This window comes from Mastomys coucha, unplaced genomic scaffold (genome assembly GCF_008632895.1).
Source record: "Mastomys coucha isolate ucsf_1 unplaced genomic scaffold, UCSF_Mcou_1 pScaffold9, whole genome shotgun sequence".
NCBI classification, from domain to species: domain Eukaryota; kingdom Metazoa; phylum Chordata; class Mammalia; order Rodentia; family Muridae; genus Mastomys; species Mastomys coucha.
In genome coordinates, this window is record NW_022196915.1 from 84668676 (window position 1) to 84681472 (window position 12797).

Below are 12797 nucleotides of genomic sequence, written 5' to 3' on the forward strand. Positions count from 1 at the left end.
GGGGGGGGGGGGGGGATTGGATTTAAAAAGATACGGTGAGAGTTGAGAAATGTGATGAAGGGGTTCCATAATGTGATGAAGGGTTTACATTAGTTCCCTTGGATGGCCCATTACTGCCATCCAGGAAGCCTTTAGCTTACAAAGCAAACCTTCCCGTTCCAAGTCTAGGAGACTACTGCTGCAAACCCGAATAAAATCTCTTCATGGAAAAGTACTAGCATGCTTGTATAAAGAAACAAGTCAGCGAGCCCCAATCACTATCCTTTTTCTCAGATATGTAAATCCTGTTTTCCAAGAAGACAAGGTGATGCTAGGGAACACAGCTATTGGTCAGACACCGTCTTCATGCTGGGCATCCCAATGCTTCAGTTCTGATGGTTTGGGGGCTTTTAATATATTGATTTAGACCATCTATTTGTCATTGAAGGAAACATACCTATTTGCTCTAAAATAGACCTGAGTTACCTCATTTCCTTTGTTCTACATAGACATAGAATAGTCTATGTAGAACTTTCTAGAAAAGGGCCTTGCTGTCAGACTCCTGACTGTGTTCAACAGAGCAGAGAAGCCTCCATTCTACTTATTGTAGTTGGTTCAGAAAAAGAAAAACTTTAAATCTGTTCATCAGAGAAAAATAGATGTTTCTTTTTTGTTTTTGTTTTTTTCAAGACAGGCTTTCTCTGTGTAGCCCTGGCTGTCCTGGAACTCACTCTGTAGACCAGGCTGGCCTGGAACTCAGAAATCCACCTGCCTCTGTCTCCCAAGTGCTGGGATGAAAGGTGTGTGCCACCACTGCCTGGCTAGATAATGTTTCTTATTGAGGATTTTTTTTTTTTTTAACTTGGCCAAACAAGCATTCTTGAACACGGAGAAGGATACCCTCTTTAGGGTAGCATTAGAGATTGCCAGTTCTAGTGTAGAACAGTTTTCAGGGTCCCTTGCAGCTGTAAAAAGATGAGTCCAGCCACAGTGCGCCTGCCTCAAACCTCACAACATCAGGCTTTTCCGGGCCTCGGAGTCCTTCAGCCTCCCTTTCCCCTTAATGAAAGGCTGTAGAATCCAAGTAAATGTGAACAATATGTATGTATGTATTCATTCCTTGAATCAAAGTGTGTAGTAATGTTTGCTAATGGAAGGCTTAAGTGAGACATTAAGAGAGCGGCAGGCCAGGACTCTTTCTTAATGTGGAGCCAATTGGTCAGCTTTCTAACTTCTGGAGTTGTTTTGAGGGTTGAATGAAGAGAAATTACCTAGCTTTAGAGCAGACTCCTGGAGACCCGATCGAGACTTGCCTCTTTCTTCTGGTAGTTTCTGCTGAGGTTTTTATATAGTATGCTAATCAGTTTTATCAGCATGGGGAGTAAGTGTGTTTAACTTGGGCATATTTTTCAGAGACCGGGGCTTCCTCAGCCATCTCTTTTAAACTGTGAGACAGGGAAGCCGATGCACGCTGTGCGATAAAGCGCAAGGGCTTCCACAGCACACAAGCTTGCCACTGTTTTCACTTTGCCCTGCTGTAGTTTGACGCTAGCAGCAAGACTTAAAAATAAATACAGTGGATGTCGAAAGAGCTTAACCAAGTATTTCAAATTGGTGGTATTGGAAAGAGATTCTTTAAAAATCCAATTAAACTTTTGAAAGCTCTATCCTGTTGAAATATAACTTGGAGGAAGTCGGTTTGCTTTCCCAGAAGTACTGGCCGTAGTGTTTCTGGCTGAGGAAAAAAGGCTCAAGTCTGCTCTTCAGCCAGAAATGGGGTACCAGCTTCCTCTGCGATGTTTTACTTGAACAGTGTTGACACTTGAACAAATCCCATAGAACCTGCCCCAAGTGGGGGATAGTCGTCCGTGCTTTTATGGTGAGCCTTGGCCCCGGCTCCTGCTCTCGCAGACACTGGTGCTATTCTTGGCTGAATAAGCTATAGATGCACATAAATTGAGAGCAAAACCCCAAATGTTTTAGGAACTTTAATGGCTACTGTATGTCAACCAATCAGTAAAGTCAACTTGACAAAATCTTGGTGCAGTTTATGGCTTTGCAGCCAATAAAGACAGTGAGCAAAAAAGAGTTCAGTGTCCCCTGCTTCTAACATAAACCCTGAAAACGTCATTCTAGGCTGTGTAATTATTAAATTCAAAAGGCTTGAATGATCCTTCTTAAATTGGGACTCCGAGGAAGTTTTTTTTTTTTTTTTCTTTCTTGATTTAAAACACCAGAATTAGACCTTTCTCCAGTGGAATGTCAGGAAAGCCATGCTTGTTACTGTAATTTTTTTCAGTAGACTTTTCTGTGTTGAAGCTTTCTTCTGTGGGCTTGACACTGGCGATCCAGATAGTAACAGTCACCACGGCCATTAGAGTCTTTCTGTGAAGCCGGCGCTGTTTGTGAATGTGTATGGAAGGGAAATGACTTTTGATTACTTAAAAGCTTGGAGTGTAACTTCTAGATTGAGTTTACTATGAGGGAATAAAGCACTCACCTCTAAATTCACCAGACAGAACTACATGGTGAAATACTCAATGATTCAGCACTCACTCACACACACACACACACACACACACACACACACACACACACACCATATGTGTGATGGAGGAGAAATTTAGCATCGAGGTGTTCATTTGACTTTTTTTGAGATATAGCATGTTGTATGTAGCCTAGGGTGGTTTCAAAGTCATAATCCCCCTGCCTTAGCCCTGCTAGTACTGGGATTACAGGAATTTACCTTCATGCTTGACTGAGATGTGTATTTTGAAGGAATGGAATGGTAGGGACCAGCAAGGCGGTTAGTGCTCGGTGTGCTTTACATCAGAGGGAGAAGCAGCAGGGCCACAGAGGGAAGGCCAGGGTGAGTTCCTGTAAGGGAAGGAACAGGCGCTCGACCAGTTTCATGTGATTCATGCTGGCTGTTGCTTCTTTGTCCCGGTAGACTGTAGGGTCACCATAGTGCTCGGTATGTCGGTCACAGGCTGTGGAAGCTGCAGCCTTTGAACACAGACATTCACCTGAGCAGTCAACAGCGTCCCGAAGATGACACTGCTAAACTAAGTTAGACAAGAAAGGTTGTGCAGTTCAGAACTACCCCAAGTTTCTCCCCCTTTCACCTGGAGCTGTCTTTTAGCAGCAATCTTTCTGCCTCAGGCCAGCCAGAAGAAAACCTTTTTTGAAAGGAAGTTGGGGAAAATGTATTCATGAAAACCCCAGCAAAACAAAAAGACAAATGAAGTCATGACAAGTTGGAGTGCTCAAAGACATGAAATTTGGAGGATTTGCATAGAAAAAAAAATACTTGATCCTAAATAGCAAATTGAAATTGTATTTATTATAAATATCAAGTCATTTTGAAAGTGGCTGGCAAATTTGGGAGAACATTAGGGATCAAAGAAATTGTACAGTGGATTGGCTCAGATATCAATCAGCTCACTGTTAAATGCAGATGACTAGGGAAAAAACCAGAAAGATTAGGCCAGGCTTTTAGGTGTCAACAGGGTAAGCTCCCCTAGGCCTGGTCTTCTTGTTTTGCTTTTTGTATTCCACAAAGCTGCTGTGGCCTGGGAAATTGCCAAATTGTTTGTTGAAAAAAATGGGAATGGAGGGTTTCTCTGTAGCCCTGGCTGTCGTGGAACTCACTCTGTAGACCAGGCTAGCCAAGAACTCACAGATCAACTTGCATCTTCCTCCCCAAATGCTGGGATTAAAAGTGTGCACCACCATGTCCAACCATAAGAGTTTTGATAACTCTTATGGAGTGGCCCTCAACGTAGAAAAAGCTCAATCCACTTGTGTACCAGCAAATGCTAGAATTAAGGGTTGGAGTCAGACAGGGCTCAGAGTAGCCCTTACTTAACACGCTGAAGGACACAGGTTCAATATCCTTAGCACTCAAAAACAAGGAAAGCCTCTCACCTTACTGTCAGTGTGAATCTATCAGTGCCAGAATCTAGGTTACTTAAGGAATTTTTTAAAAAATATCAAATGCAAAATGTTTAGATGAAGCAATTAAATTTTAAGTTTTCTGATGCCTATGATTGTCCTTGAGTGTTGTGGAAGGCCAGGTGGGCCGATTCCCAACTCTCCAGCTTGTGACATACCTAGTGTTGTCCTCAGGGCTGCTTTGAGGGCTGTGTGGCTCACAATGGGGGATAGGGTGGGATGTAGGCTATGCAGTCTCTCTTGGAGCAGACCACCTCACCCTGTCTCTTTCTTGTCCCAGGTGAGAAACCCTACAAGTGTACCTGGGAGGGCTGCGACTGGAGGTTTGCCCGGTCAGATGAGTTGACCCGCCACTACAGAAAGCACACGGGTGCCAAGCCGTTCCAGTGCGTGGTGTGCAACCGCAGCTTCTCCCGCTCCGACCACCTCGCGCTGCACATGAAGCGCCACCAGAACTGAGTGCTGCGCCACCCCGCTCAACGCCTCGCAGTCCGCTCCGCCATCCTTTAAACTGCAGACCTAACTTCATATAAAAAAAAAAATCAAAAGAACTGGAAATGTATATTTTGTATATTTGAGGCCACAGGGAATACATTGTATCAATACCAAAGTGTTTGGTCATTTTGAGAACCTGGAAGCTTGCTGTTGTGCTTACCACTAGCTTTATTCCAGCAAACTTCATCTCCAGACAGGCAGCCGCATCTCAGCATGGGGAGTTGGTGGGGGTGCACGGGGTGCCGTTTGCGATTTCTATACAGACTGCTCACACGCAATCGTGTGTGACATTGTTTAGGGTAAACAAACCAATTGGCAGGCTCCCAGACAGATTGTCAAGATTTTACTTGACGGGGACTCGTTTTTTCTTAAGATTAGATTATTTCCATAGATGGGAGGTACAGACTTACACAGTGTACCTGGCAATTCACAAATAGCCATTGAACAAATGTTTTTGTTTTTGTTTTTGTTTTGTTTTGTTTTATATGAGTTGCCTATATTTGCTATTCCGAATTTTGTAAATATGCAAATCAGCTTTATAGGTTTATTACAAGTTTTTAAGGATTGTTGGGGGTGGGGGGGGAAGAAATCATACTTTTGAAAATAATTATGAATACAGTAACAGTTAGAATTTGTGCTAAGATACCTCTCAAAAAAATTACCAAATCCATTTCTTTGGGGAGGGGATAATCATTCAAGTAGGAGTAAAATGCAAATTTCACTCACTGATTGAAATAAGATTTTATTTTAAATATGAGAGTTTTTTTATGTGAATTTAAACTGAAATGCTTTAATATAGTTACACAGATGGTAATGGTCTTTACCATAAGTTAAATAGTATCTTTTTTTTTTTTTTAAATGGAGGACTGTTGTGGCTGTGTTCTTGTACTTAAGACTCTGTTTTCACTCGTGGAAGCATTGAATGTGCAGTTTCTCTCAGACTAGGATGTTTGCTCATGCAGTGCTGTTGGTTAAATGACAATTTATGCGGATTCTTGCATGTAATATCCAGTGAGACACAGTAATTTTTATTGAAATTACAGTGCCACGTAGTTAAGCCTGTTAATACTGACTGGTTGTCTGCCTTTGATATCAGTGATGTGTTGAAAGCTTACCAATATGCAATATGGCTACGAATGTGACATGGATGCTGTTAACCAAAGGGCAGAGATCACAAGCAAAATGCCAAAAGCGATCTTAATTAAAAATCTAATTTTGTTTTTAAAATATTGTTTTATCATTATTTATTTTGTGGTAATATAGTAAGTTTTTTTTTTAGAAAACAATTTTCATAACTTGATAAATTATAGTTTTGTTTGTTAGAAAAGTTGCTTCTCGACGTGTAAATAGGCAACAAACGGTGTAAATAGTTTTGTAAGGCTCCAAGATGTTTATACGTGGACACACCTACATCAAAGCATAACTGCTGTTCTGCCGCTTCGTCCCTTATTTTTGTATTGTGGTAATTTCCTATGCAAATGTCAGAGCAAGCAGCTGGATAGCTGTAGAATTTTTTGAGAGAATGAGATGTTTATATATTAACGACAATTTTTTTTTTTTGAAAATAAAAAGTGCCTAAAAGATTTATGTGGTGCCTTCTTGACCCTCCATATCACGAGTACATTATAGTCCTAAATCAAGTTTCTTTGGTGGGTAGCGTCAGGAACCGGATGTGGGGTTACATGCTTGGTAAGACCAGCCTCTGAGCGGCTGGATTTAAGGACATGGACGACACTTTGAATCCTTGAAGACACAGATGCTGACTGGTGTGTCTGAGTTGGTCGGTGCTCAGCCTGCAGGTCTTGGCGAGAAGCAGGCAGTGGAGCTGAGATCAGGGGCAGGGTGTGTGTCTCAGTTGGTAGAGTGGATGGCCCAGCCTGCAGGCCTTACAAGAAGCAGGCATGGAGTTACTTGCACAGCTAATCCCGGCCCTCACGGGCAGGAAAGTGTGAAGTTCAAAGTTAGCCTTTGCCACGAAGTTCAAGGTTATTCTCAGTTACATGAGCTCTCTTAACTATAAAAAATCAAAAAACAATAGGTGTGAAGGGAGGAAATTCACGGATGCTCAGGTTCGTGTGAGCCCTGGGCCTTCAGCCTAGTCAGCTGGACTTGTATTTTATTTCTGCCCCTTTATTTTAGGTTGTATCTATGTAGCCTTTATGGGCCTGGAGCTTGCTATCTAGACCAGGCTGGCCTTGAACTCACTGATCATCTGACTCCCGGGTACTGGAATTAAAGGCTTACCTGCCACGGTGCCCAGCCAGGACTGGGATTTTTCAAATTGGAGTTTAGTTTGTTTTTTCCAAGTTCTGAGGCTCAAACCCACAGGGTTGTGTGTACCTGTCTGACAGCTGAGCAACACTCATTCCTCTAGAAGCTTTTACCCAACAGCAGCACCCGAGTCTTAATGCCTAATTATTCACCAGTGTGAACACTTGGGACCTAGGGAAGTTAATTCTAAGTTTGTTGTTGGAAATAGCTGTGTGTGCAGCAAGGTTGTTGGTGAAAGCTCCCCCTACCCCAAGAATGGGCTGTGTCAGAATAACAAAGACCTGGTTGTAACCCTAAGAGGAAGACCTCCATAGTAGAGGAGAGAATGCAGGATAGTTAAGTATCTGGAAGGGAACCCAGGGCTCACAAGTGTAGTTGGCAAGACCACTTTCCTCCAGTAGGAAAAAGGAAGGCCCCGGGTAACTACAGGATAGAAATGGGTTGACACTGCTCTGGCCAAGTGACACCAACAGGGATAGGTCATGCTGACAGTGTGTCCCCTTATGTGACCTGACAAAAATAACACATGGCTCTGTGGTCTTAGAATATCCATATTCTGTGTCATGAGAGGCAAGAGACAGTACCTGGGCATCCTATAAAATACTGTCAAGGCCAGGATCACACTCGGGAGCTCTTACCGAGGCAAGCTAACCAAAGGCCATAGTAGAGAAAAGGAGTGTGGGGACTGGGCACAGTGGCCACAGGCCTGACTCAAAAAGCAAGAAGTAGGAAGGACCGAGGAGATCAGGGATGTAATTAGTGTGCCAATGTGGGTTCATCTGTTGGGATAATTATCTAATATTAATGTTTACACTTTTTATTGTTATTTTTTGTAAGTAATTTGTATTGTTTGTTTTGAGATGGGGTTTCTCTGTGTACTTTTGGCTGTCCTAGAACTCTCTTAAACCAGGTCTCTCTTAAACCAGGCTGGCCTCGAACACATAGAAATATACCTGCTGTGCCTCCCAAGTGCTGGGATTAAAGGCATGCACCGCAATGCCTAGCTAGTAATTTATATTTCAAATAAGACAAAATAAGGGTTGGATTAGAGGAATTTTATTACCATTGGTATTTTTTTTTCTTTAGAGGCAGGGTTTCACTATACAGCTCTTGGCTATCATAGAAATCACTGTGTAAATTGGGCAGTGGTGGTACATGCCTTTAATCCAAGCACTTGAGAGGCAGAGGCAGGTGGATTTCTGAGTTCAAGGCCAGCCTGGTCTACAGAGTGAGTCCCAGGACAGCCAGGGCTATACAGAGAAACCCTGTTTCAGAAAACAAAACAAAACAAAACAAACAAACAAACAAACAAAACCCTGTGTAGAATGTAGAACAGGCTGGCCTGAAACTCACAGAGATCTCTTCCTACCTCTGTCTTTCAAGTGCTGGGATTAAAGGCGTGTGCAACCATGCCTGGCTGATTACAATTCTTTCTGGAGAGGCTATAGGATATAGGTGAATGGATATAGGGTTTCACTGTATAGCTAAGTTTGGCTTGGAACTTGCTATGTATCTCATGCTTGCCTCATGGGAAAGATCCTACGAAATAAAAACTTCATTTAAAAAAAAAAGTGAAGATGCCATCAGTCTAATAAGTCACCATAAATCGTGATGGGATCCTTAATGTTCTCAGATTTTAAAGTGGAAATTGCAGTTGTGTTTCCAGCCCTCTAATGAGCATGTAACTCAGTAACAGTTTGTTCTTACTGGCTTCTCATCCTTCCACTGGGGAAAAATAATTTCTCTGTCTTAAATTAACTTCTAGAAAGCAAAATGAGAAAAATTAAGCCACAGCTTGCCTTCCTTTTCTTCTTCTTCCTTCCTTCCTTCTTTCCTTCCTCTACTTTCTCTTATTTTTTTTCCTAATGCGATCTCTAGCCCTGTTTCCCTTGAACTTACTATGTAGCAAAATGGCCTTGAACTCCATCCTGCTGCCTCCAACTCCTGAGTGCTGGATTACTGGCACACACCACTACACCTACTGTATAAGATGTTGGATCAAACCCAGGCCTGGAGCATTCTAGGAAAACAGTGCACTAACTAAGATACATCCCCAAGCCCTGGCCACAGGCTTCTTGGAGCAAAGACATGCATATTCTATTCAGTTGTAATTTATAATTGTGTGGATTAATCGCCGCCTTGCCGCCCTGAACCTTTTGATTTGGTTCCCGGGTCTCACTGGCATTGAAGTTCCTAACACTTTGATAAAAACCTTACTCTGGGGGACAGAACAAACTGTTTCTTCTTGTCACTTAACCCTTCTTTCTCCTCTTCCCAGGCTGCTCGGGATCCCCCTGCTTCTATTCCTTCCATGCTAAATTTTTATGTGTTGCCTCTACACCGATCCTTCTCTTTGGCGGCTACCTGCTTGAATTCTTATCTGTCATTATTGGCCAGAGTCCTGTTGAATTTAGAGACATATGACACTTCAGCAGTGGACTACTTAGTCCAGTTTTGATTCCTAGTCTATCTTGTACGTTTTTCTTCAGATTGTCAAGTCCTTGGCAAAGACCAGCCCCACCTTCTTAGAAGAATATACCCATTCTCGGATTAGTGTTATTAAAGGACATTTTAAAGCATAGTTGCATTCTGGTGCTGTGTGAATTGGCTTAAGCCACTGCAGCAATGAAATGAATTTACTGCTGGCCAATTTTTTTCTTTGTGTTGTGTTGTTTGACATAGCCCGTGGTGTTGGATTTTTTATAAAGTGGGTGAATGTGAAACTGGGATTATAACACAAGCAAACATGTAATGACCTATAGATTTTTAAATATTAGTAGTCTTCAAAAGAAATCCTATTTGCAAAAGACAACTTGCTCAATGTCTTTTCAAAGCCACTAAGGTTTTAGTTGCTGGTCACTGTTGGGTCTACTCAGTGATTATTTGGACTCCAACGTATCCAAAACACAACAAAACACAACAGGTTGACATGACCGGAATAACACATCAGGTTCCAGTTGGCCAGGATGCCGCTATGTGACTTGACTTCAGATCCATCAGCCTCTGAGATTTAACTGTGTGTTTCTCCTTTTTCCCTCCCTGTGATGCAAAGGTGAGTTATGTTATCTCTATTGGTCACTGTGTTCTTTCCTAACAGTTTATAAGTAGGGTACCACTTCATGGTCCCCATTAGAGGCTCCTTAGATAAGCAGGCCCTCTCTGCCTCTACATTGATGGTTCACTCCAGCTAGGGCATGCATCCTGTCTCTAGCTAAGCCTGATGGAATTTTTGGGATTAAGTCCTGAACTGTCTCCCAGTGAGGGCATTTCTTTACCATTACTTAGTCTGTTCTCTACTTTGAAGTTAGCAAGATTCCATCTTTGGTTAAATTCAGTGCTCCAGTGTAAAATTAATCATCAGGAGCTATGTTTCCCCTTTCCTTTCTATTACTCAGGACCATAGGTGGCAAAACATGGGGGCTTATTTATTAACAGTGAGCATTGCCTGGTAGTGGTTGTACACGCCTTTAATCCCAGCACTTGGGAGGCAGAGGCAGGTGGATTTCTGAGTTCGAGGCCAGCCTGATCTACAGAGTGAGTTCCAGGGCAGCCAGGGCTACACAGAGAAACCCTGTCTCGAAAAACAAACAAACAAACAAACAAAAAAATCCGACGCTAGCAACCGTTTTCTGTAAAAGAGAGAAATTAGAAATATATTGTGCTTTGTGGACCACATAGTTTCTGTTAAGCATTATGTTTGTCAGTTTCCAACACACATGTAGGTACATATAAATAAAACAATGTAATTGTTTAAAAAGGGGAGATGATATCTGACCTTCCAAGGTTGATGCCTCTCCTCTACATATGTCTACCCACACTGATATGTACACCTGTATGCACACACGTACACATGCGCGCACACACACACACACACTCACACACAGGAATAGAAACCAACAAAAACTGAGCGGCACACACCTTTAATCCCAGCACTGGAGAGGCAGAGGCAGGCAAATTTCTGAGTTCGAGGCCAGCCTGGTCTACAGAGCAAGTTCCAGGACATCCAGAGCTATACAGAGAAACCTTGTCTCGAAAAAACAAACCAAAAAGAAAGAGGAGGAGGAGGAGGAAGAGGAAGAGAGAAAAATTAATGAAAAGAGTCTTCTGCCTCTACCTTATGTATCACCTGCTGGGGATGGACCGCAAGGGTGCATGCTGGGTAAGCATCCTACAGACTGAGCTACATGGTTTCTATAACTACTAGGGTAGTTGTAGAATGGTAGCATCTTTAGAAATACATTCAGGGTGTCTCCAATTCTCCTTTGGTTGTTGTGAAAACATCCACCCAACAAGTGTTTTTATAAAGTTGAAATAACTAGCAGGGCACAGTGAAGACAACCTCCCAACCGACCGGCATTCAAACTGTTTCTTTGTTGAACATGCTAAGTTTTCTGCCCTGCTATTGTGATGGCTTTGAAATTGTTTTGTGAATAAGGTTTTGATCAAAAAAGACATGAATGTTTTGTTTTTATTTTCTTTTTTAAAATTACTTATGATCCCACGATGGCATCAAATAAGTTGAGTCTAAAGGAGTAAATACTAAAAATAATGCAAGTTAGCTTAGTCCTTTGTGGAGACAAGGAAGGAAGAGAGCTCTTTGTCAATAACAGGAAGGAGGAGTGCTGTGCAGAGTCAACTGTGAATGATCAGGCCTTTTTGATATTTTATGAAGGATGTTTTCCTCTGAGAAATCAGAGCTACTTAGCTCTTGTAGCTTTTTCCATTAGATTCTTTAGACTTTCGGAGTGTCTAAAGCACACATGACCACATCATCGGGGGGGGGGGGGTCTCTAAACCCAACAATAAGCAAGGAGATGGTGACGGTGACTGCGACTGTGACTGCACGCTTCCCTCAGGTCACGAGAAGCAAAATGGACAGTCTGGATATGGCTCACATGTGACCCCAGGACTCACAGTAAAGTGCTGTCTCCAATAAGATGATGCCAAGAGATCACATCATCTGAGAGGCAGGCGTGGCCTATTGGGAGGTAGTTAGGGGTGTCTGGCCTAGTGGGAGGTAGTTAGGGGGTGTGGCCTATTGGGAAGTAGTTAGGCCACTAGAAGCACAGCCTAAAAAAGAGACTGATGTATAGTCAGTTTAAGAAAGTATAAATGGCTGCACCTAGGTCCTTCCAGTCTGTGGCTCCTCTGGAATCTTAATGCCTTCAGCCATGATTCCCACGGCAGCCAAAGAGAAGGTTGCTCTTGGACTTCCAGAACTGTGAACTACACACACACACACACACACACACACACACACACACACACACACACATACACACAGTCTCACATAACCTAGTCTAGCCTTGAACTTACTGTGAAGTTGAGGATAACCGAGCTTTTGATCCTCCTCATGGGTGCACACCATTATGCCCACTGTCATGGGGTGCTGGGAATAGAACCCAGGGCTTCGTGTATGGTAGGCGAGCACTCTACCCACTAAGCTATACTCCCACTCCCTTGCCTACCTTGTCAAATAAACTTCTTTACAATTTACCCAACCTGAAGTGTTTTATTCTAGCAACTGAAAATGAACTAATACCACAGGTAAAGTAGAAAAGGAACAACATATATGATTTTAAATATTGAATTACATTTGTAGCACAAAACCAAACCAAACCAAAGCAAAAAGAGCCAAAACGGATAGACAACACAGCGAAAGACCAGGAGACAAATGTAATGGATTATTGTTATTATTATTATATTACTATGATTTTATCTAGACAGGTTTTACGTAGCCCAGATTGTGCTGGAACTCAGTATGTAGACTAGGCTGGCTTCAAACTCATAGCAATCTGTCTTCCTCTGTCTCCAGAGCGTAGGGCGAAAGGTGTGTGTCACCACATCCAGCCTCAGCAAACAAATTTAAATAGAATTCTGAAGAGAAAAAAAAAAAGTCAAACAACTGTACTGGCTGGTTTTGTGTGCCAACTTGACACAGGCTGGAGTTATCACAGAGAAAGGAGCTTCAGCTGGGGAAGTGCCTCCATCAGATCCAGCTGTGGGGCATTTTCTCAATTAGTGATCAAGGGGGAAGGGCCCCTTGTGGGTGGTGCCATTCCTGGGCTGGAAGTCTTGGGTTCTATAAGAGAGCAGGC

At 42.6% G+C, this 12797-nt stretch overlaps 1 protein-coding gene across 2 annotated transcripts in view; it reads left to right on the forward strand.

The window, feature by feature from the left end:
* The window catches only part of Klf5 (Kruppel like factor 5), a 20514-nt gene extending 14503 nt beyond the window's left edge, over positions 1 to 6011 (forward strand). For both annotated transcript variants that reach the window (XM_031361707.1, XM_031361706.1), the window contains exon 4: positions 4214 to 6011. In XM_031361707.1, coding sequence (XP_031217567.1) covers positions 4214 to 4392 — 179 coding nt within the window. In that variant the 3' untranslated portion in view covers positions 4393 to 6011. The remainder of the gene's footprint in view (positions 1 to 4213) is intronic.
* The last annotated feature ends 6786 nt before the right edge of the window (positions 6012 to 12797 follow it).